The sequence below is a fragment of the Phalacrocorax aristotelis genome, chromosome 4, assembly GCF_949628215.1.
Source record: "Phalacrocorax aristotelis chromosome 4, bGulAri2.1, whole genome shotgun sequence".
NCBI lineage: Eukaryota > Metazoa > Chordata > Aves > Suliformes > Phalacrocoracidae > Phalacrocorax > Phalacrocorax aristotelis.
Window position 1 is genome coordinate 54611810 of NC_134279.1, and position 24864 is coordinate 54636673.

Genomic DNA, 24864 nt, shown 5'->3' on the forward strand with positions numbered 1-24864 from the left:
CTTTACATCCTTAATGCCTTTTTCCTTCAGTCCCTGCACAGCCAAAACGCAAGCAGCACTTCACACACGGAGAACACTGGAAACCTTTTCACATTTAAAAGGTCATCCATCTTACAGAGGGAGAACAATGAGGATTCATCTGTTTCTTCCATGAGTAGTGGAAGAAGTGTGCCAGGAACAAGGCCCTTTCTTCCAGCGAGCTCCATGTGCGTGGCTCCTTGGTGAAGAAGGGAACTGAGTAACCCAAACCGGCTTCCTTTTACCCAAAGCAGGTGTTCAACAGAAACCAAGTGCCTGCTTCAAACTCCAGCCTTTTCTGCAATGCTTCTCCTCCTACTGCTACACTGGTCTGCCATGACTCCTCAAAGGCTTTAAGGGCTTTCCCACCAAAATTACAGCAGGCTCTAACTCCATCTGGGCTCTGGTCAACCTAATTCTTCGGCATCAAAAAAGGGTAAATCCCAGCACAGGGGTTTGGTTCCCACCCCCCCCATCTCCCTAATAAAGGTGGTGAGTTTTGGGGCCATCAGACAGATATTAACCAGAAATAGGAACTAAATATGATCCTGTATTCATGGCAAGTTTTCTTTTGCAGCCTGTGCTCAGTAGTTCAAGACACGCTCAAGAGCGAATCTCAGGTACTTCCACGATGCTGTTAGTTCAGCACTACCAATGAAGCCAAGCACCAGGAAAAAGGGTAAAATATTACCTTCATTTGCCATTTGTACACTCTTGCCAGTATTATAAAATCGGTATTGGTATTGTATAACATGACAAGAAACTGTCATACCTGTCTGCTTTCCTGCATGAGGCTCTAGGATTTCCCTAGACTGTTATACATGCAGTTTAAAACAAACACACACTCCCAGACTTAAAATTCCTGTGATGGACAATCTATCACACCTCTCAATAAACTGTGCCAGTCCAGTAACAGCAGTATCAACAAAAGAGGCCACAAGCTTACAGAGAACAGATGTCACCTTGAGGGTTAGGATCAGATGTCCATTTGCAACAACAGCAGTTGAGATCTGGTTTAATTTGGCTTAACCTAAATTCAGAGCAGGTCAGGTGCTGTTAGTGTAAGGTACAAAGAGCTTAGGCTTGGTATTTTATTAATTCTTTAACAAAATAACCAATTTATAAAACAGTTTTGAGGTACTAGTTTAAAACACGCTGGTTATTCAGGCTAATTGAAATGGACGTGTTACTTAGATTGTAGTTAGTCATCCACAAAACTCCAGTCAGGGTGGGAAAGACATATAGTACTAACTGATATTGATCAACTGAAAATAGTTAATAAATTCAAAATTTCAAGTGCTTCATTGACTTAATAGCTGAAGAATTTGAAGACAGTACTTCATTTAAACAACAAGTTCTTCAGGTCAAGCAATACACCATACAGGGATTGGAAATGAAAATATTAATTGTATTTAAAGGATTGGCACATCCCTATCTGTGTCTGGTTTTAGCTGGGTAGATTCCTGCCCAAATTACAGTGACATGTAGAAATAGTCGAGTTTCCTTTTCTGAGCAAAGGTGTGATGTTCAGGGTAAAGCTGAAAGCAGTGACAATGTGCCTTGGGGAGGACTTTGCACTGAACCAGATAATACTTCACATGCCCTCATCTAAGCAACTCACCTCAGCCTGAATGGTACTCATTCACCTACTTGCAGTGTGTAAAGTGCTTTTAAAGAATAAAACACTCAATTTTGGATTGACAGATAAAACTATAAAGCATACCTAAAGGTTCAGGGAAAATGAAGCCTGTCTACACAACACGCACGAAATGAGGTATTACAACACGAATAAGATACCCTGAAAGCAGTCACAAAAGCTTAGCCTGAGGAAAGAGAGAAAAAAAAAAATATCATAAAATAGCCCTTCAGATTGTCTTAATTTTACATTTGGGTCACAATTGATGCTGATAAGTCTTTGTTGTAAGCTAGTTAACATGAAAACTGCATGTTGTAACATTTGTATAAAATGACTATACAACATTTTAAAAAATAAACTTTGTGTGATTTTCCTAAACTGCAACATTTTGCCTTATTTTTTTCATTAACGAAGTACCTGTGAACCACACTTTACCAGAAGATAGACAAAACTTGGAAAAATACTTACCATTTCTTTAAAACTCCATTTATTTTTTTAGTAACCAAATAGTTCAGGCATTAAAAGTGCAAACGGCATAAAAGGTCATAGGGCAAAATAGTTTCTGTGAATAGAAGATGATGCTGCCAAATAACAGGTATTTGTCTTGTCCATGCTGTTTTGGGGCTGCATGTATCGTCAACACAGAGACAGGTTCTCACTGAAGGTCACGAATGCAGTTTATAAAGGTTAAGTGTTATATCTGCTGTATGTGATTGATGTAAAAGCCTGGATGCCAGATACTGAAAAGAAGGAATTAACCTAAAATTATGTGTGTCTATAATTTTGTTTTGTTTTAAAACACAGAATTTTGAAGGCAGGTCAAAGACCTTTAGGGGAAAAAAACAATTTAACAGGAAGCAATATTAATAGCATCTTTATGCTGACATTTTCCTTTCAAACACGTAATATTACTTTGAGAACTGTGTTTTTGCATGGCAGAAGCGTTGCCTTCTCAAAACCATAAGAAAGTAAAAACACACCGCCCACTTCATTTGTGTTTGTGCTTTTGTCTGTTAACAGTAAAATGACACCAAGCGCTCTGTCTGTGCTCCACCCAAGTGAAAGGTACAGCTTCCACATAAGCCACGCACCTGTATATCAGCAACAGCCTGACAGATACATGTGTTGTTTTAAACTATCAAAAACCTGCTTCCGACTTTTCAACCATAAAGTGAAATATACGGTTCTTTAGTATACTTGATTAGTATGCTGCATGACTAAAAGAAATACAGTACTGAAAACATTCAGTCTGAACACATGCTAATATAGCTGCAAGCCATAACAAACGCGTTTTTATTTCTTTAAAATAAAGCTTGACTATTTAATGCTAGAGTAAGAAAATCATTGTCTAGTTAACACCAATCAAAAGCAGCTGACAAATGTTACATAAAGCTGATAGACAGTATTTAATTCTGATGGCACCTTTATGGGATGACAAACTTTTGCAGTACATACATGCAATATAAAAGTTAACAGGCTCAGAATCCGGATGATGTACAGGCATACATTTTCCAAGGAGCATTTTGATAATTTTCAGCCTTCACATTTACTTTTTTCAGGCTGTAGAGTATTTTTGCTTTCACTTACCCCTCATCTCCACAGCTTCCTACAAGACTGAATCAGCACCACAACTCACTGCCAACCAGATTAGACTGGAGGACTCCACCAACTTCCTGCTCCCAGCTTACTTTCTCCTATCAGGATGCTGGAGGAATCTATCTAAGGTAATTTCTGAATTTATATTTCATTGTGCAGTAGCAAATTTAGCTGAGCTATTTACCCCCGGTATCTGCTAGCTCTGCATGAGTTTTTGAGATGCAAAGGAGGAAGATATTCTGATGACACTGTATTTTCCCAGAAATAGGTGATAAAACATCCACACATTTAGACTGACTCTGGGACAGCCTCTGAACTGAGACAAACATAATCAGCCTTCAAAGAGCTGAAATGTAGGAGAAAGTTCTCCAGCAACCTCAAAATCCCCCACAAACATGTGCTGTTCTATGTGAACACCTTTTTTACATCCCGTGCAGCCTCACTTCCATCAGTCCATTTGCAAAGAGTAAATCAGCTCAAAACCTAGCCTTCTTAAAAAAAAAAAAAAAACACCCCAAAACAAACCAAAAACTTAAGATTTTAAAAGCTCTTGTTAAAATATCAAGTCATCAATTTCACGTTCATGATCTGTTCTTTCATAGGATCATAAAAGCACTTACAGAAGTCCCTTTTGATAAGTTATTTTATATTTGCTGGTTAATTCCACATAAACTTCATTGGTATGCATTCTCTGCACTGTTGTCATGTGGATAAAAAGAAGCACAGAAGCTATCAGTGTCTAACTTGACACCAAAAGCAATCTTCTATCTGACCTATAGATTTAATTGGCTGTAAATAAGCTGTGCAGGCAACCAGTACAAAACAGTATATTCCTATAGAAATACTACGGGCTGCAGTATACAATTAAGTAGAGCTAGGTTTGTTTAACTAACTAGGTACTACCATGCCGTGGACTGACTTCCTATTTGCTGAAAATGTTTTGCTGTGCTCTGAAACATTGTGAAAAAAATAAAACAAAACAAAAAATCAACCACAAACAACAACAAAAAACCCAAACCCCAAAACCAAGAAAAAACAAACAAACCAACCACCAAAAACCACCCTAGAGCTGCTATCTCACTACCAAAACAAGTCTTTGGCTGTCACTTCATTACTTTTCTCTTTTACTCTGAGACTAACTAGCTGTCTAGGTACCTGCTGGGGCAGCAAGATGAGATGGTCCACCAACCACTGAGAATGTGTCTTTTATGGCATTTTTAGATCTTTGGAAATACTAGTTCATAGTGGCATCAGAGGCATGTGCAAGTCTGGAACTACCCTGCCTCTCACGCTTGTGAAGAAAAAACATACTTTCTTGATGTAGTCCGAGTTTCCTCACACTCGGTATGGAAATTTAAACTCAGAATAACAACACAGAAATGTCTTGCTAATTACATGCAGAACACAAATGTACAATATCTAATTTTTATAAAACCTACCTCTCTTTAGCTCTTGGTAATTACAATACAATTCCTCAAAATTTTTCATTTTTCTGCTCAAAACCATACTTGGGATATCTTACTATCTTCTGTTGCCACACAAGTTGCAGGTGGCCAGTTTTAACAGAACTGTGGTTTTAATCATGAGATCAGTGCAGAAATATGCAGGTTTGCTTCAAGCCCAGATCCCTAGCTGTGATCAACAGTCAGGCTCTTAGAAGAGGAAACATATTGCTTTGCATTTTCTCTTGTGACTTTCTTAAATAATAAGAAAGTACACCATATAACGTGCATGTGCCTTTGTGTCCCCTTAGTTCGTTCAGAGTGGCTCTGTGAATAAGACTATGTATAGACCTCATTTTGCTCTCATTGGTTACTAATGGGCCTAATTCCAACAAAAATACATCTGTGTAACTAGAGTCACAGCTGATCCATGGCTTATGGCGACCCATGCGAAAGTCTCCTGAAACCTGATCCTGTGCCAAAGAGCTGAGCCAAAGTTTTAAGCCACACAAGAAGTAGAGAGAAAGAGCATGGATGTGTAAATCTGTGTAAGATCCCTGGAAAGGGATCACAAAATTCCTCCTGTAGCTTCATTTTAATTACTAAATAGTTTCAGAACTAATAAAAATATTTTTGCTTATGTTATTACAGTAGTACTAATGAAATTACATGTTCCAGCACATAGACTGATTAAGAAAGGAGGCAGAAAGGAATTTTTCCTCTTCCTGATTGTTTATATTCCAAACTTGGCGAGATTAATCTGGGGAAAGCACTACATGCCTTTGAAGCATCAGGTATTGACTGGAATGAGACAGTGGAGTTGGTGAATTACCACTGTATCATCAGCTCCATTATGACAAATCTTGTGTTTCAGTGTAAAAGCACAAGGTCGCAAGCTGTCACTTGTGCGGCTTGTATTTAAGGCTGGCCCTATAGATGAGGTTGAGAGAAAGACAGTATCAGTTCTCTTGAAAACAAAAAATCTGATATTAAAATAAACATTTACAAGGGGGACAAACTATTTAAAGTGACAGAATAAAATCTCTCGGGATTCTTATTTTTAAACTTAAAAGGTAATAAATGCCCACAGTAAGAGATAACTGGACAGGATTTTTCCACTGCCTTCATAAGAATTACTCATCTATCAGTCTGGTATGAAAGTGATATGAATTAGGCCACCTCAAGCAAATATTTCAAGCCTAAAAATAGTCAGTGGCACACTTTCAAAATACTTTAAGTTCCAAACCACAGATTTTTGTATTCCTTTCTCAGTAACAATGATTTTAGCAAGGATTATTATCCCCTTGCTAAAGCACACACCTGTGCTTTCATAAGTAAATGTCAATGAAGTCCTGGGGATTGCTGGAGCATTGGTAGTTTATGACTGTTCTGTGCAACTTTTGCACTGTAGCTAGAAAATTCAGTTTACCGCAAGGACGTATTTCAAAGGATGCTATGTGAGGCTGGCACATCCTAAGATTATTGCTGTTTTCTAAAACTGTAAATAAGCACCAATTAATGAAATTATTTTCAAGTAACAGCTAACATCAACATTCTGCAACATTCACCATTTAGTGTATATTAAACATCCTATTAGGATAAACGGCATCGTTTTGTATCTGTGGAAAATATTCTATATGCAATAATTCTAACTCCATTTGCAGGATTACAGCATGGGTTCCTCGATGCTCTGCAAATTGTACCAAATGAGTATGATTCTGTAGTGCACATACTTTTTTTTTTTTAAATCAGAAGGGTCGAATTAGTTTCTGAAATTATAAATAAGCCTTCTATAATTCTAAAAAACACACCGAACACAAACTCCATTTGGAGTGACAATCGTCATTCACATTATTGCAAGATTTGAGGTATTCTTGAAGAGAAAAGGCACCAGTGAAGTTGTTGGATCTGGATGTACTGAATCACAGGAACATGTTCAGTTAACGCCCTATTGAAGAAAAAGACATATTTCAGTACAACTATTTTTTTTCTAAATAGGCTTGGCTTCAACATGGGCACACATTCATACCATTTGAAATCCCTCACTTCACCATCACCACTTAGCTATCTCTCTGGATTGTGAAAGACACGAAGCCAGCAGGTGTGCAGCTAGCTGTTCTCTTCCCCACTCGAGGGACAATTTTTACTTACTGTAGAACTGGCCAGAATAAAGGCAACCAGCAGAGAGAACTCATGACAGTGGTCTGAGTAGAGTGAAAAACAAGCTCTCCTCCAAGCCACAAATTACGGCCTTTTTCTGCACACAGAAAAGACAGGGGCTACCCACTTTAAAAAATAAGACTTGGACAAGTATTTTAGAGTCAAAGACCTTCAGCATGTTATTTTGTCTCGTTGCTCAGTCGTTCAAGGGCTTAATGTGAAAAGCATGAGTCATTATGACCTAATATGCCCACTTACTTGGGCTTCCGCTCCTCAGTGGTGAAGAACTGCGGCTTCGAGACAACTGCAAGACAAACAGAAAAGGAAACTCAGGTATTCTAAAGAACTGTGCCCAAGAAAGGCACATAGGGACCCATCAACATTCAGAAAATTTGCACATTACTGTATTGGTGCAGCTCCACTGCTACAAAGTTAAATTCAACAAAATTTCTCGTTTCTCTTTCACACCCTGCACACACACAAGAAAGTGAGTCTTACCCAAAGCCTCTCACATTTTCAACATTCACATTTTAATTTGATTGCATCTATGTCAATTTAATGAGCTGGGCTAATAATTAGAAAAATACATGATTTTTAGAGAAATAATTAAAAAACTTTTGTAACTATACCATAAGCAGAACTCTGCTAAGGTTTCACATATCTCATTAGTACCACCTCGGTTCTTCCCCTCCTGCCCACCCACTACACTGATTTTCTGCTCCTTTGAGGCATTAGGGGGTAAATTTAGATTACTAATTCCAGGAGGCAGGGACCATGTGCTGTACATGTACTGCAAGATGACTAAACCACTTCCAGATGGTGCAATTAGTTATTCAGAAAGGTACTGGATGGAGCAAGAGGGAGCAGAGGGAAAGCATTCTGAGACCCACAGTTGGTACTTCTGAGAATTTAACTATGATTACTTCTCACACAGTATCTCCACTGATAATTACACCAGGCAATAACTATCTGTCAGTTCAGCTTCACCTCATTCCAGACCCAAAGGCATTTATTCCCAATGTTAAAATGTACATGTGGCACATCAGCATTTTTAAAAGGTTGCCTACATTCTGAATTTAAAATACTTGATACTGTTTATACTACAAGCATTCAGCTGGGGCTTACACGATGAGATAGAAGAGGACTGGTGCTACGGCTGCGGCTTCTGCTTCTACTTCTACTTCTGCAAGACCACTACAAGAGAAGAGTTTAACAGACATCTTGAGAGAGAGCATTTATTAAAGACAGACTTGGCAAGCAGGCTTGCCATGCTGGAGACATGGACTGGGGACAGAGAGTAAACACAGTAAACTTTCTCCTTAAAACAGGCTCTGCCAACAATCATACATCTGCATAATGAATACATTAAGGCAAATGGAACTATTAATCCTAAATACAGGATGAGGCACTAAAACCTTCCTGATATTTGATTTACACAACTCCTGTCATATAGGGAACAATCAAGAATTTACCTTTTTAGATTTTAAAACAGTGTTTAAATCCAATGACTTCCCTTAACATGTTCCTTAATAGAAGTACATACCACAGCTCCCCTTTTTGTGACTGCCTCTCCCTTCACAATTACAACATCATTTTCCATCAGAGCAGGCCACACGTGATAGGCCACCAAGGCAGCTGTGAAATCGGAGTCAAAACTACGATGATACCTGTTGAATTACAGAGTACAATAAATGTCTGCATGTAAGTGCCAAAAGATAAATATGATGCTTCAAGTCATCAATGCTGATAAAACCCAGAATACTAGTTACAGCTCATAAACATCTTTCATGACAATATTTCTGTATCACGAAAATAAGTATTCTTTAAGTGAACCTGTAAAACAAATGCATTTGTAAGACAGACTTAGCAGAATATGCTGTCTACTTATACCGAGAGACATGGCAATGCCAAAAAAGCAGCCAGCCGTGACCTACAAAAAAAAGAAAACCTATGCTATGGTGTGCATTTTATAAACTAAAGTCCCATTTTTAAAAGGCATTTTTCTTTTTGTTCAGCTCTAAACCAGAAGAGATGGGAGTGTATTAAGATCCATAGGCTGTACAGTAGCCACAGCCTGGAGGTCACAGCACACATGTTGATGATCCTGCTATCAGGCACCAACTGCCAGATCTCAGTAAGCATGGCTTTTACAAAACAGGCCAGGAGGGAGGAACAAAGATGCACATATTTTACAAACACTGGAGGCAGATAGAGACTAAACATGGAAAGGAAAGCTGATGATAATTTTCCTCTTAAATTACATATGCTCTAGAGACTGAAGTTTATCCAGAAAATTGCTCTGCTGTTCATTAAAAATGCTGTTAACACTGGTCTACATCCTAGCATTTATATACCATCGTAAGCCTTAAAGACATACCAAATTCACTACAGACCAAGAATATTTGCCCCAAATTAATGTTTAGCATGCATTTTAAACCTCTGTATTAATTACGAAAGAAGTACACTATACAACCTGATGGATTTTTTTAACAGTAAGAATCTGACTGAAAATAAGGCGTTCTTACTTGATCTCACTGAAAAGTTCTCCATCAGTACCAAAGGCAACATCAAGAGGAGGAATGAGTGTCTGCATTGAAAAAGCCACACGGCACAACTCTCGAATCAAAGTGCTGATCACAATGAAATCAATTTCTGGTGGAAATGAAATCTTTGGGTTGATGTTCATGGAGCGAATTACTTCCTGTAAACACACACAATTGAGTAATTTCAGTTCACTAACACTTTTATTCACGGACAAGTATGGAAATCCCTCCTAAATATGCCTCTCAGCTTTCTACATTTAAAAGTCAGTATAAGAAGCTCCCAGCAATGTTATCTTAGGCTATTCCAGAAAATACTAGCTTCAGAAAGAATGTGCTGTTATTTTAGAAATAGAGTATGAGCTACATCATTGACATCAATCTTAGGAGGGAGATGCAGTTTTTCAGTAGGGCATAGAATTTTAGAAAAATATGAAATTTAGTTTACATTTATTTGATTAAGACAGTTACCCTGTATCTTGCCAAAAATAATAGTCTGGCAGACAAAGACATTCTAGTCACAGGCAAATAAGTGATTGCTGGCCATACCACAATATTATTTTGGAAAATAAACTGCTACAAGACATTAAATCCATGCAATAAACTGTTCTTCAGGTTACAGAACATTTCTAGTTTACACACTCCAAATTTATTAGCTACTGAAATGGATCAACACATTACTTCCCCACTGCCCTTGACTTACATTGACACTAGCTTGAACGTCATACAGATCCTCGTGGCGAACTATATAATCCAGGACAGTGTCTTCAAGTGACTCAGGCCCCGAGTGACCTAGAGACAGAGTCTCTCTTACACGTATTTTGAACTGCCTGTAGGCCACCTTTGCTGCATGAAAAGACTCCTGCAAACACAAAGAACATCTAGTTAAATCCAGGAGACTGAGATTAAATTATTATCAATTATCTGAGAGGACGAACTTAACCCAGTATCATCATTGTAAGGAGGAATATAAAATGCTGCTGTAAAAGTTAAAAATAGTATTCATCTGGAAGGACTTCTCTGATTAAATGAAGTGTGATTTATTTGCAGAAGACAGGACTGAAAAGCTTCCCACCTAACCTCTGTTTTTATGTAGGATTCCACCACACATCCACAATCAGTGTAATCACATTCAAAGATATTAAGAGCAGAATTTAGTAGTAGCATTTTACATGCCACAGCCTATCACGTCAGACAGGAGAACCTCTTGTCTGTTGGGAAGAAAGGTTGAATCGGATAGTGTAAGCTGAATGACAGTTGTGGGAAAAAAAACTTCAGTAAGTTAAATGTTCTTGGGATCACACACAGTGAGAAACACAGGTATGTACTACATCAATTTTTTAGAAAAGAAGATTAAGTACAGAGAAATGAAAACAAATTTCTTCAGACTGAGCTCAGAGTAAATATGAGGTAACTAGGTAATTTCAAGGGACCCAATAAAACTAGAAAAGCACATAGCTACAGGCAAGAAGGAAACATGATACGGAAAGATTTTTAGCTTTCTAAAAGCATGAGGGAAAGAAAGGAAAATCAAAAGGGAAAAGAGAAGTTTTCTTCTCAGTACTTCACAGAAATGCTAATTTACACACAATTTAATCCAATCCAGCCATAATATTTTATAAAACATTTCCAGGCTGTAAAATGAGAAATTCTTTTTCTTACCACAGCTGCAATGTATATTATCCTCTGCACCATCTCCATGTCACTGATATATGTCCTCAAGAGGGTCTCTGCATCCAAGCGTTCTTGAGCATAAATGTCACCAAAGCGAGCTACCAGGCAGGCGCGACGTGAAGCATTCGTACGTCGGGCTCGGCCAGGTGAGCAGCTCCTCAGGGGAAGTGCACTAAGCGACTTGCCCTCACTGTGCCTTGGGGAAGGAGAGCGGCTCCGTGCAAGCCTATGACAGACATGTAAAGAAGCATGAGGTCACTTCACCATCCTCAGATACTTTTGCCTAGTGCAGAGAGTTTTGAGTCAATCTAATTAGTACCAGGGTAAGCTGAGATTTTGAGCCAACATAATTACAGAAGTAAAGCTGCAGCTGATTAGTCTAATATAAAGGCATTTGTGTCAATACATTTTATGGGCTAGAGCCTGATCAACAAATCAAGAAAATCAAAGTAATTCCTGAAGTGTGTAGAGCCAAGCACTTTGTTCTGCAGAAACATACTTCTAACTACTAATACTTTGGAGATTTGTTCATCTTTCAGTACCACTGAAGAGTTGTAAAGTCAAACAAGCAAGAATATAACAACAAATTCTGCCTTGTACAGTATTCAAAGAGAACATAAACAAAAAAACTAACCATCTTTTTTATCCCATACAGTTGCTCTCAATGTATTTTGTAAAGCTGCTCTCTTTGCTTTTGCCAGAAACTTAAAATAGCTGCTTGAAATTAAAACATTTGGGCACTAGGAGAAATCAAAGAGTTCATGTCCCTTCATAACAAAGTACAAAAGCTTAGCTTTTTTTATACTTCAATTTAAAATGAGGAGGGAATTCATGCCACCTAACATGAACAAGTTCTCTGATTCGGTGACTTATCTGAATAATGCCTCTACCTGCTCTGGAGAACAGACTTTTGGGCATCCAGGATAGAAATCTCATCCCGCAGTATTTGAATCTGCTGCTCATAGTCATTCAGACGGTCTAACTTCCTCAGGGCATCCTTCTCTTGGGCACGGGAAGTCTTCAGACTTAACCACACAGAATAAAGTCAGTCATAAGATGTCCTTCTACCAATGCAAACCATCAATTAACCCTCATCATCAAACAAAAAGAACAGAGAAAGAGGAGAAATAATGAGTAAACTCCTTATGCTGAAACACAGGGAAATCAAGAGTTTAAAAAAGCATACTCCAAAGCATACTCTTAATTACACTTTAAAATGTAAAAGCGTACTGTGGCAGGAGACTGGACACACTACACTATGTTACAGGAGAGATCACTGGTTAACATTTGGTGTCCTTGCACTAGGCTCAGATGATGAGGTCTAAGAAAGAAACTGGTTTCTTTCTCAAATTTAAGATGTTAACTAAGATGTTTCCTACAGTTTAAGACTTTAGGTATTTTCTTATATCAGGCCCTCAGATTCTTTTCTTTCTCAGATACGTTAGTCAGTCGAAGAATATCACCAATGACGTTATTCAAGCAATATCAAAAGCTAATGATTCCTTTCCTGCTCTCCCCAAGAGCAGCAGTGTTTCTTAAAGTTGCTTAACTGCTTGTCTGCCAATGTTTATCTTCTGTCCTTTACTTAATGTTAGAAAGTATCCCAACACCTCTGCTTTCCCTCCTAACACAGATATTACCGTTGTTGTCCTCTTTCCAAAAGAAATTAAAAAAAAGGATGCTTTCTATTCATCTTGGAGGCATGCATTCGGTCTGTCCTTCCTTTTCTTTACTGAGGGACACTGGTGAGACCTTCGAGGATCTGAACCAATGAAAGCTGTAACACCTACCAACTGACAAGCTCCTTGTTTGGACTTTCTAAGGAGCAGGCTGACTGAGAGGACCACAGGCAATAAGGCCAGCACATCTGCTAAGAGGAAAGACTGTCCTTCTAACCTGGGTAGGAAAAGCTGCAGATACTATTACAATCCCACGGGCATCCTTAGATGGCTCCTCCAGCAAGGACTCCTAGCGGAGTAGTAGCAAAAGAGGGCCGAAGAATTATAATATAAAGAACAACCGGGAAAGGAAAGCAGATTTGGGAAGATGAGTTCTAGAGATAGAGATGGGGGAAAATCATTATGTACAAAAAAAAAAAGGGGGGTGTGTTTTAAAAAAACCCTATATAATATACTACACATTAGTCAGGCTTTAAATTGTCGTGAGAGACAATGCAGACAGACAATGCAGTGTTAGTAACTATCCAATAGAAAGAATAAATAAAAAGGAATCATTTCACTTCTGTACTACTTGGTTAAAGAGATGTAGATACTACAAAAATAATGGGAACAAACAAGGCAAAATATAATTTTTAGAAAAATCAGAATAGTTTTTATAACCCACTTTTATTTTAAGGCTGTAACTACTGTTTTAAACTCCACCATCTAACCATTTAAAAATAGACATCTTCAACAAGTTTGTCATGAGAAACTGCAACAGCCTTCAGAATTTGTGTCAAGTATCTGCTTAATGCTGTTTGGATAGAGAAGCCCACTGCTACCCTCCAGTTTCAAACAATTCATTAGTGATAAAATCCCTCACAGTTCCCCCGTTCCTTGGGCTAAGCCCAACTCATTCTGATTGCCTTGAAATTCAAGGCAAAGGCAACTCCACCTATGTAATTTTGGCCAGATGCCTGCTTAACCTGTTTTTAAGAGCCCCCTGCACCAGCAACACTACAAGGTCTTGAGGTAACCGATTCAAGTTACCATATTTGCCATTATTAATTACAATCATGTTTATCAAAACTTCTTCCTGCCAATCTATATAACAGGTCCTCCACACAGCAGATCGAGAAAGAAAAGACGTCTTGGCCTCACTTACTTCAAAGGGAGTCACCTGGCTTTGTTAAGTTTGATTAGACCTTGGCACAAGTCTAAGCACCCTAGTAGTAAGCTTCCATTTATAATGGGACTAACAGGATTTTGTTCAGTCTGCATATAACAACAGTTTTTAGTACACTTTATTTTTTGTCTTCTCCTGAAGAACTTCCAATTACTCTTAGATGTTGATTGTTATTCATTTAAAAAAATTGTATTTTCCTTCGTAATCCTGCAGCAGATAGCTAAATCCTGTTATAATTAGTATCTTGATGTAACAAAAGCTTATAGTGGCTATAGAATTTAATTATATCGAGTCTAGACCACATTTGCTCTAACAGCCCAGGAGACCAAGAGATCTTGTAAAACATGCTTTGATTTAAGTATGCAAGCCAGACAGACTATAGACAAGAGGAATGAGATCATCAGCTATTCCAAAAGTCTCAAAAACAACTTTACAGACAAAGATGCAAAGGACACTCCTGGCAAACTGTTCCTTGCATTAGGAAAAAAAAGATATCCTGCCCCAAGTGTCACAGATCAGTCCTGACCTCACTTCCTCAGCTTTTAGAAGGATTCTAGTTTGGACAGGCAGGTGAAGACTTGGCAAATCTGATTTCACCCAACTAAAAGGGTTGAAATTTTGAAAAGATTATTCACAGAACATGAAAAATAGCACCTTTGCTTCAATCAAAAGTTGCATACCCAGCAAAAGATGCAAATTACAGTGCCAACTAAACTGAGAGCTAACACAAACCATAAGTATGTGGAGATTACAGAATTCCTGAATTCATGGGAAGACAGGAATGTTTTTAGTCTTCTGTCATTAGTATAAATGGCAACATGAATTTCTGTCCAGTCTGCATTAAGACCTACACATGGGAACTGTGAGATGTTTTATTCCCTACTAATAGTTTTAATTGGGAAGACAGCGATCAGGTTATATCTAAGAATCAAGGAATTATATGAGCTACTTTTCACCCAACAAATCAAAAGAGCCCATTTCATGGGAACATGAGTTTATATGCCAGGTACCCACCCAAAAACTTAAAATCCAAAGCGAGCAACACTGTCTAGGAAAGTCCATGGATGAAATCTGACAATTAACATTATTCTAGAAGCAATGATAAACATCCAGAGATGAACAAGTGATATTCAATTTGATATTGGAAGTAGAAACTCTAATGGTCTGAGGTTTTTTTGTTTGCTTGTCTTTGTCAGGAGTAGCTTATCCTCTCAGTTGCCCTAACAGGAAAGATAAACTTGAGGACAGTCACACCCTTTCCTACAGTGTAAGCAGCAAAGTCAAGTTTCCTCCATTTTTAAGAGCAGCAATGTTATTTAACTGGAAGTCTGCAAGCATTTATTTAACAAGTCTGACTATATTTCTGTTGTTGAAATGTCAGTTATCACAAGAATTCACATGCTGTTGGAATTAATTTCAACTACCTTTGTATTCTTTTCTGATAATATAACACACGTGCACACAAAAAAAAAACCAACCACCACAAAAACCCCCCACCAAAACTAAAGAGACATGGGCTGTATTTCATAACAGTGAAGAATTATTACTGCTTCTAGAACTGCCTGTAGGCCAAGCCATAAAAAGAAATTAGTTTTAAGAACCCCTGTATTGAAATGGAAAGGTAGGCCTCCCAGCTGCACCCTTAGTGATTCAAGTTTATTTCCCAGATGTGACCAACATACTTAGAAACTCAAAAAACATTTTAAAACCAGAGACAACAACATTACCAATAGCCATTACTTCTATGCGGACAGGCAAAAGGATTTGGCAAATACAGTCTAAAAGAAAAAGCCGTATAAAGAACTTTATCTTAAGATTGACAGACTGAAGTGTCTTTTATGTAACACACGCACCACTTCCAAGAACGTCATAGCAAACTGCAAACAACAGTTTCCGGCTATATTCAGATTATGGTTCTCTGCTATTTAACTTCATCTACAAGATTCAAATGCTATCAGGCTGCTAGTTTCAAAGTAATCCTTCCTCTATCCTCAAGAGGAAAGTATAGAGGTTCAGCCACAAGGGTTCTCCTCACATGGATCTACTTAGGTTAATTCTCTCTCTGTAACACCAAGAAACAAAGCTACAGGATGTTAAGGAGCTAGACCTATTTTTTGCTCTAGCATAGGACAGTGTAAACTAAACAGAACCCGCTCAGGTAAATGACAGACTGTGTCTCTGCATGCTGACTCTCTGCCACAAATACCCTCAGATTCAATTTTTCTTATGCTGCTTTTAGCTGAACAATTTCTGCTTCTGCTGCCAGAAGAGTAGTGGCTGATTTGGTCTTTGTGTCTTCAAGAGCCAACTGGGTTTTTGCCAGACTGCAAAAAAAGGTAAAGGCAGAGATTCTACCAGAGAATTTCATATGACAAACTGACTGTTTAAGTAGCCCAAGTCCATACGAATTTAACATATTCAAACAATCACACTGGGCTTTGTGCAGACTATCAACGCACATATAGCTTATAAAAAAATCATATCTGACTATGCAATAACAGAATTTTTTTGCTACGACCAATTATTTTCATTAAGACTCGGTTCCGGTTTCTCCATTGATTTCAACAATTCACAGCATTCAGACTGACTTCACTATCCATAGATAGAGAATCTATGTCCCAAGATACCCTTTCTCCTGCACCTGTCTCCTGCCTGCCTGCCAATAACTACACAATCATGACTGCATACTGCATCACCTTGAAAGGATCAGTTCCAAAACTTTCACACATAACTTCATCTCTGCTTGAATTACCTCTTCCCAACCCTCCATCTTCCTACTTTTGCAAACCACAACCAACACCTCTCTCATCTGACTGCACAGAGAAATGGAACCCACAAAAGCTTTACCACTGATTTTCCACTTCTTGCAGGAGCCAGCCCAAAATTACTTTTTCTTGTACTGCAAACTGCCTCATGCTCACTCCAATCTGTATTAGCAAATAACTTTCCTTGTACTTATCACCTGGACCATCCAGCACTTTTCTCCAGCTCATCAAGTAATCTCTTTCTATCCACACAGGAGCAGAAGATGAAATCCCTCACCCCTAAACCAACCCTTATACACACCTGAACCACAGCATGGCTGAGGTTGGAAGGGACCTCTGGAGGTCATCTGGTCCAACCTGCCTGCTCAAGCTAAGCCACTTAGAGCCGGTTGCCCAGTACCATGTCAGACAGCTTTTGAATATCTCCAAGGATGGAGACTTCACGACTTTTCTGGGCAACCTGTGCCACTGCTTGGTCACCCTCACAGTAAAGAAAGGTTTCCCCTGATGTTCAAAGGGAACTTCCTGCATTTCAGTTTGTGCCCATTGCCTCTGGGCCTGCCACTGGGGGCACCACTAGAAATAGCCTGGCTTTCTTCTTTATACCCTCCCTTCAGGTTTATACGTTAATAAGATCCACCAGCCTCCCATAACTCTTCTCTATAGTTAGAAATAGCTATAGAAAACAACTCCTTTGCTTATTAAACCTTCCAGGCTGGAATTATTTTGCAAGATTACCCAATTCTGGCAAACCAGTTGAAATGCCAAGAAGAAAAAAACCTCTCTTCCTTCAAACATTGTGGGGGCGCTTCTCTGTCCCACCTTGTCACTTTTGATATTTAATGTATACTGTGAGATCACAAGGGTTTTTTGTCCTCTTAGCTTCTTTTCAAGGGGTTGCACTGACCTTTACTCACTCAGAGTTGACCAAGAGACTTTGACAGTGAAAAATTGGAATGCCTGCATTCATCCAAGATGAGACATAACAGATATAATAGGTGTTGGAGATTAAGGAAAGAGCAACTGATGTCATCTCCCTTGTCTTCTTTAAGGCCTTTAACATGGTCCCACACAACACCCTTGTCTCTAAATTGGAGAGATATGGATTTGATAAATGGACAAGGAATTGGCTGGATTGCCATGCCAAAGAGTTGCAGTCAACAGCTCAATGTCCAGATGGAGATCAGTGACAAGTGCTGACAGTGACAGTGGGATCCGTATTGGGACTGGTACTGTTCGATATCTTCATTAATGACATTTACAGCAGGATTGAGTGCACCATCAGCAAGTTTGTGGATGACACCAAGCTGATACTCTTGAGGGAACAGGTGCCACCCAGAGGGACCTTGACAGCCTTGAGGAGCAGGCCCATGTGAATCTCATGAAGTTCAACAAAGCCAAGTGCAATGTGATGCACCTGGGTCAGGGCAATCACCAGTATCAGTACAGACTGGAGGGGGAATGGATTAAGAGCAGCCCTGTGGAGGTGGTCTTGAAGATAGTGGTAGATAAAATGCTAGAAATGAGCTGGCAACATGCATGCATTCACAGCCCAAAAAAACCAACCATATCCTGGGCTCATAAAAAGAAGTCAGGGCCAGCAGGTCAAGGGAGATGATTCTCCCCTTTCATGAGACCCTACCTGGAGTACTGCATCCAGGTCTCGGATCCCCATCACAAGAAGGACATGGACCTGTCAGAGCAGGTCCAGAGGAGTGCCACAAAGGTGATCAGAGGGTTGGAACACCTTTCCTATGAAGAAAGGCTAAGGGAGTTGGCATAGTTTAACTTTGCGAAGAAAAGGCTTCAGGGAGATCCTAATGAAGCCTTTCAATACTTAAAGGGGGCTTATAAGAAAGATGGAGAAAGACTTTACCTTTCCCCCCTGTCCTAGTAATAGGCCAAGGGGTAATGGTTTTAAACTGAAAGAGAGAAGATTTAGATTGGATATAAGGAAGAAATTCTTTATGCTGAGGGTGGTAAGACACTGGAACATGTTGCCCAGAGATGCTGTGGGTGCCCCTCCCTGGAAGTGTTCAAGGCCAGGTTGCATGGGTCTTTCAGCAACCTGGACTAGTGGAAGATGACCCTGCCCATGGCAGAGGGGTTGGACTAGATGACCGTTGACAGTCCCTTCTAACCCAAACCATTCTGTGATTCTACAATTCTATGAAAGCAGGAGATATCTGCAAGCTTAGGGTACAGGATGAAATATTCTATTGAACCTCTTTCCTCTAATCTAGCTAATACAGTTTGCAGTTCTGAGAACTTGATATTCTTGGAAACTCTTAGAGCATTAAATCATATCACTTATTGTACTGACCCAAGGACTGTGAACATTCATTGTCCTCACACTAATAGGATGCATGAGAAAGTGTCTGTCCTTGGAGCTACCCCTGAAATGTCCCTGGAAGCGGCACTAACTGCACAAATTCATTTGTGAAGCAATTAAGTCATTTTAAAACTACAGTACTCCACAAAATGTGTTTTATACAACTTGACAAAAAACTGTTCAGTCCTAGTCATTTATTTGAAAAACTGTCCTTCTTCCTCCATCTTGCCACAGTGGGTTTTGAGCTTCTTAGATGTTCGCATTCCAACTACATACTGTAATTATGACATGTTGTAAGTCCTTCAGTAAGTGTTGCACTATAGCTGCTCAATTGATTTTTTTATCAAGGTTTGCTCAGCACGCAACAGTTCATTGACTATAATTCCACTGGGATGGTCATGCACTATACAAAATCCTTTTATCTAGAATACCGGCATGTTTTCCAACTCCTCTGCCAGAAGCAAAACCTACCAAGTCAGTTTATGAATGCAAGTACAACTGTATCATTTGTACCCCACTCTGGACACTACAGAGACAATCCAGAGCCTAGATATACTTTGAAGCTCTGATTTTAAGCCAGAAGTGAAACATTTTACAAATCTCCATCAGTACTTAGATGTCAAGAGAAATACATGGCTTGTTAAAAAACAACAAAAAAAAAACCAAACAAAAAGAATCACAGTTAATTCCCCTACTCTTGCTGCACATGGTTGAGCTGTAGACGAGTTGAAGTCAGTTCTTCCTGCAGCTCTTGCAGTTGAAAAGTCTGATTGCTGGCTAGCTCTCTCAGCTGCCTCTCTTTCTCAATTGAATCCTACAATAAAACAAATTCACACTGCTTGAATGTTCTACCTTACAGAATCCTTTAGCAACGTAGTATAGCATTATTAGCAGATGTATTTCTAAACATTTCAGCAGAGACTGTTTCTAAAGCAACTGAAAACAAAAGCAATTGCATAACTTCCAGAGACAAAGGCAATACCTTCCAGGCACACAAAACAAAGACTCAATTATATCAGGAAAAATATCCATTTCATTTACACCTCATGACAGAGAATACAGAAGACCTGCACATGCAGATTTACTACCTGTATACACATCATCTGAACAAAGTGTTCTTGCGGATATGTCGCATGGGTCTTTTTCCAGTCAGTCATCTTCTGACTGACTTTATCACCAACTCAAGTAAAGTTTTTGGGAACACATGTACACAAAATAACAGAAAAAGTTATCAGAACAGAGGAGGCAGCTGTTGTCATTCCAGAAAGCATACTGTTACACATCCAGCTCAGTCTTTAACAACCTGTAGGTTTGCCTGATACTACCAGAATTAAATAAGTAGCTGTGCAGCAGGCCTTTCTTTAAATTTTGAATGTCATGCAATGACAAATCCATAACTGGTGTATCAGGTATATTGTCATTTAACAACATCACAATTTTACCTTTTGTGGTTTTTTTGCAGAACCCTACTCCTGCAATACACAAGAATCTGACTCTTCAGGGATATAACTTTTCATCTGTCCTTATTTTCATTGTGAAAGATTTTGACAGAAGAGGGGTAAAAATGAGAAGTCAGAGAACATGGAGACATCACTGTCAAATCTCAAGATCCTCAATATTTTCCCCTAGTCTGCATCAACCAATGCTCTTATTTTCTTGCAAAGCACAAAGCCACAGCAGATCTGTCTTTCCTGCTAAACTGTTAGTACTATAACACTTCAGTAAATATCAAATGCACACTAACTCCAAACATCAAGTCAGGCATGTGGCAGCATCATGATGGAGGTGAGCAGGGTCTTCCTCCCCCCTTCTGGAGGTATTATAAAGCTCAGACACTAAACAAAGATTTTTTTTTTCTTCAAAAAAATAAAAGGAGCTCACAGATAAACGCATGGAGTTTATACACACCTTCAGCTTACCCATGTATTTTCACAGTTTGGTTTTTACTAATAGAGATATGGTATAAGTACTTCTATGACATCTTTGCAAGTGTAAATGTAGCATAATTCTTTACCTGGAAAAGGAAAGCAGTACAAGAACATAGCTTCTCTTACAAAGCAAATTCCTCCATATAGTCACTCATTGTTGTGAAACAGCATAAGCCCTAGAAGGCCAAAAGTAACTTAAATGACCTATTTGATTTCCCTTTCAAAGGAAATGTGAGACAGAGGAATAGCATAGTTGTCTCTACAGTTGTCTCCATGAGCAACTAAGGACATATTTCATTAAGCAAAATCAGGGAGGGAGGCTATTGTTAACAGAAAGTCATTAAAGCTCTCCTGCAGGTATAAAATCACACTGTTCTACCTTAAAATAAATTTCCTACATACCTGAGTGAGAGAGAGGTTGGTTTCAAAGAGCCTTCCTGAAGTAGCACAGGAGAAACAAGTCCCTAGCCATGGCAGGAGACGAGTTTTTATTGTTTCCACACCTGCATAATGCCCACCTAAGAAAATACACACATTAAGAAATTGTGAGAACACTTATAGAAAGAGCCAGAGTTTGAAAAGATGACACGTGTGAAATGTGTTAGTAATAAGGCAAGGCACTGATTTACCTTCTTGAGATGTTTCATTGAGGATTGTGAAGAGCTGCCCTTGAATCTCAGAGTTCAATTCTATTATTTCACAGCATCGGTTCAGATTCTGATCACAGGAATTAATCTGTAAATTAATGTGTGTTAATACCTCTGCCTAGGTTTACTTAAAATTATTCCTGTTATGATCATGACTTGTTTGGGTTGGGTGTTTTTTTTTCCTATAAATTATATCTTCACAACCTTTTCTTACTGCATTTGCTAGAATATTCATCTTTATAATGTTCACATTGTTAATAGGCAAACGAACAAGGCATCGGGACTTCTATCACACAGTTATTTCACTACTTGGGAAAACTCTTTCCCCATTCATAAAGAAGACGCAACCACAAATATCTCTAAAAGAAGAACTGTAATAATTGTGGATCTGTGTTAAAATCTTTCAACACAGTTTTTAAAATTTTTGTTTTTAAAATAACATGGTAGGAGATTGTTGGATAAAAAAACCCGTATCAGTCCAAAATCTGATTTTCCATATTAGTTGAAATAATACATATAAGGCTATTATCTTGCTTTGTCAACAGCCACATGAGGCCTCCATGCAATTTCATCTGATTTTTAAGACGTACCAACTGAAACAAACACTACTGAAGAACAGGCAAAATCCAGCCTTATGCCTAGGAAACACAGAACAGCAAAACTACACCACTTTCTGCAAATGCAGAAAAGGAGTTGACAGAGTTAATCTGTCCAGGGTGATACTGCACCTGCCAGGACAACGCGCACTTTGTACCTGCTTCCTTAATCTTTATCCATAACCCGTGTATCATCTTCAGCTTAGATCACCCTCTAGGTCTTCAGGCTTTAATGCCTCCATATGGTTTTTACAAGCTTCCAAAACTCCCACCCATGCCCCTGTCAGCTTGCATTTTGATTGTTGCAGCATGCTTTCCTCTGGCCTCAAGGACCAGTCTCACCCAGCTAACCTCCACCAGAACACCACTTTTGCAGTGGTGCATTTTTCCAGCTCATTACACTGAAATAACACCCATGGTGCTTCCATCTGCCAGTTCCTCCTCTTCCACAATGGCAGCCTGAACCTGCTCATTTTCATTTCCCAGGACCTCACCGACTACCCTCACCTCACTTATTACAGAGAGTTCAGCTCCCACTATTGCTCAATCCCCCTGAGGTCTACCTCCACCTTCCATTTGAAGATTTTAAAATGAGTGCCTCTGTTCTTCCTCCTCTGGTGTCTGTGGTAGCATTACAAGCTACCCTCAAAATCCTCCTTAAAGCTGTCCTTCACCATGAATCCTGCAGAGTTTGACTGGCCATTAATATGCTCTAACTCCTACATGTCTGTCCTGGTTTTGGCTGGGATAGAGTTGATTTTCTTCTTAGTAGCTAGTATAGGGCTGTGTTTTGGGTTTGTGCTGAAAACAGTGTTGATAATGCAGAGATGTTTTAGTTGTTGCTAAGCAGTGCTTACAATAGTCAAGGCCTTTTTCAGCTCCCCATGTTCTGCTGGGTGCACAAGAAGCTGGGAGGGGACACAGCTGGGACAATGGACCAAAGGGATATTCCATACCATATGATGTCGTGCTTAGCACATAAAGCTGGGGCAAGAAGAAGGAAGTAGGGGACATTCGGAGTGACGTTGTGTGTCTTCCCAAGTAACCGTTATGCATGATGGAGCTCTGCTTTCCTGGAGGTGGCTGAGCACCTGCCTGCCAATGGCAAGCAGTGCACGAATTCCTTGTTTTGCTTTGCTTGAGCTCGTGGCTTTTGCTTTACCTATTGAACTGTCTTGCCTCCGGTCATGAGTTTCCTCACTTTTCCTCTTCTGGTTGTCTCCCCCATCCCACCAGGGGGGAGCAAGCAAGCAGCTGCATGGTGCTTGGTTGCTGACTGGGACTAAACCATGGCAATGTCATGAAGTAAAAAGAGTAACCAACTTCCCTTGAAAAGGCTGCGTCTCTGCTCAGCACCTTTCCTCACCAGCCATAGCACACACACTGTAGATGCTTACAGGCTCATGACCAAATCTAGCTTCAGGACACTGATGGTTATGAAACCTGGGGACACAGGAGCGACAACCCTGCCAAGGCTGTTTCTGCTGAGAAAATTCCCAGTTTTCAAATCTCAGTTCCCTTCATCTCACATTTCCCAAAGTTTTACACTTTCTCTCCTGCTTCCATTGTTTCGGCTCCTGACTCCCCTGTTGCCTCATTCTCCTCCATGCATCCCATTACACCCACCTCCAGCATTCTCCTCCCCCACACCTGAAACCCTTTGCTCACACCTGCTTCCCCCCTCGCAAAGCCCTTCTGCTGCTGTGCTGCCTTGCGGCAGCCTCCCAGCTCTAACAGATTTCCCACCCCCAAGAGCCAGGAAGGTGCATGGCCCCGTTCTCACTTTCAGCATCCTTTTTTTTCCTCGCAGTTTCCTGACTGTTCCCAGGCCACCGGCAATTCATTCTGAGCACACCTGTGACGGTTCCATTTGCTGGTCTTTTACCACAAAACTCTTTTCTGACCCAGACTCATCCATTACAGCTCAAATACTCTCAGATACCACTTTTAACCTCCAGTCCCAGCTGTCAGTGAACCTTCTCACCGGCAGAAAAGAAAACAGCGGAGGCTGCCTGTGTCACAACTGGGATAACTGGGTGCGGGGGGGTGTGTCACTGTCCCAAACTGGCCTTTTGACCCCGAAGCGCGGCCGCTCCGCGGCCGGCTGTGGCTCTCGGTTTCCCCGGGCTAAGAGCACCCGCCCCCCGGTAGGCGGCGGGGGCCGCCGCTGCTCCGCGTCCCGCCGTCACCGCGGAAACGGCCGCAGGGCCCGGGCACCGCGGCAGCCACGCCGCCGCCGGCGGCCTCCGGCCCCCGAGGGTCGGCAGGGTCCCTCTGCACAGCCCCACAGCAGCCACCGATCCCCCCCACCCCCCGTCGCGGCCCACCTCGTAATCCCGGTACCAGCTCTCCAGCTTCTCCTGCAGCACCCGGCCGCTCTCCGCACTGACCAGCCGCCTCAAGCCCTCGGCCATGGCCGGCTGTCAGCTCACCCCCGACCTTGGGACGGGCTGCGCTGGTTGTCCCGGCCCGAGCCGTGCCCCCGGGAGCCCTCCGGGGCGGGCGGCGTGGGGCGGGAGCTGGTACCGCCGGCCCGGGCCCGCCGCTCTGGGCAGCGCCGCGTTCGCGCTACCTTTGTAGCGGCGATTGTAACGTGGGCCGGGCCAGGGGCGGCGGCGGGTGCCACGGCGACGGGGGCAGGGCGCGCCTCGGTTGTGGTAACGCGGCGGCCGCCACCCCGAGTGCC

The 24864-nt window shown here is 40.6% G+C and overlaps 1 protein-coding gene across 3 annotated transcripts; it reads right to left on the bottom strand.

Moving 5' to 3' along the window:
• Positions 1–2918: 2918 nt before the first annotated feature.
• Positions 2919–24715, bottom strand: SPATA18 (spermatogenesis associated 18). Of its 3 annotated transcripts, XM_075091507.1 has the most exons (12): positions 24506–24715; positions 21565–21670; positions 21338–21453; positions 19703–19821; positions 11957–12091; positions 11055–11292; positions 10096–10254; positions 9378–9553; positions 8396–8519; positions 7978–8046; positions 7111–7156; positions 2919–6640 (listed from the first exon to the last, which is right to left on the bottom strand). In XM_075091507.1, exons 1-12 carry the CDS (start codon positions 24590–24592, stop codon positions 6633–6635), a joined length of 1383 nt encoding a protein of 460 aa, XP_074947608.1. In that variant the 5' UTR covers positions 24593–24715; the 3' UTR covers positions 2919–6632. The 3 variants fall into 3 exon arrangements, with proteins under 3 accessions (XP_074947608.1, XP_074947610.1, XP_074947607.1); XM_075091506.1 differs by lacking the exon at positions 2919–6640 and having other exon boundaries at positions 7094–7156; XM_075091509.1 differs by lacking the exons at positions 21338–21453; positions 21565–21670; positions 24506–24715 and adding an exon at positions 20916–20995.
• Between the last annotated feature and the right edge of the window lie 149 nt (positions 24716–24864).

Coding starts and splice junctions, on each gene's coding strand:
- SPATA18 (XM_075091506.1), bottom strand. CDS start 24,592: ATGGCCGAGGGCTTGAGGCGGCTGGTCAGTGCGGAGAGCGGCCGGGTG. Junction 21,454..21,564: donor CAATGAAACATCTCAAGAAG/GTAAATCAGTGC, acceptor GTATTTTCTTAG/GTGGGCATTATGCAGGTGTG. Junction 12,092..19,702: donor CTCAACCATGTGCAGCAAGA/GTAGGGGAATTA, acceptor TGTGTGGTTAAG/TCTGAAGACTTCCCGTGCCC.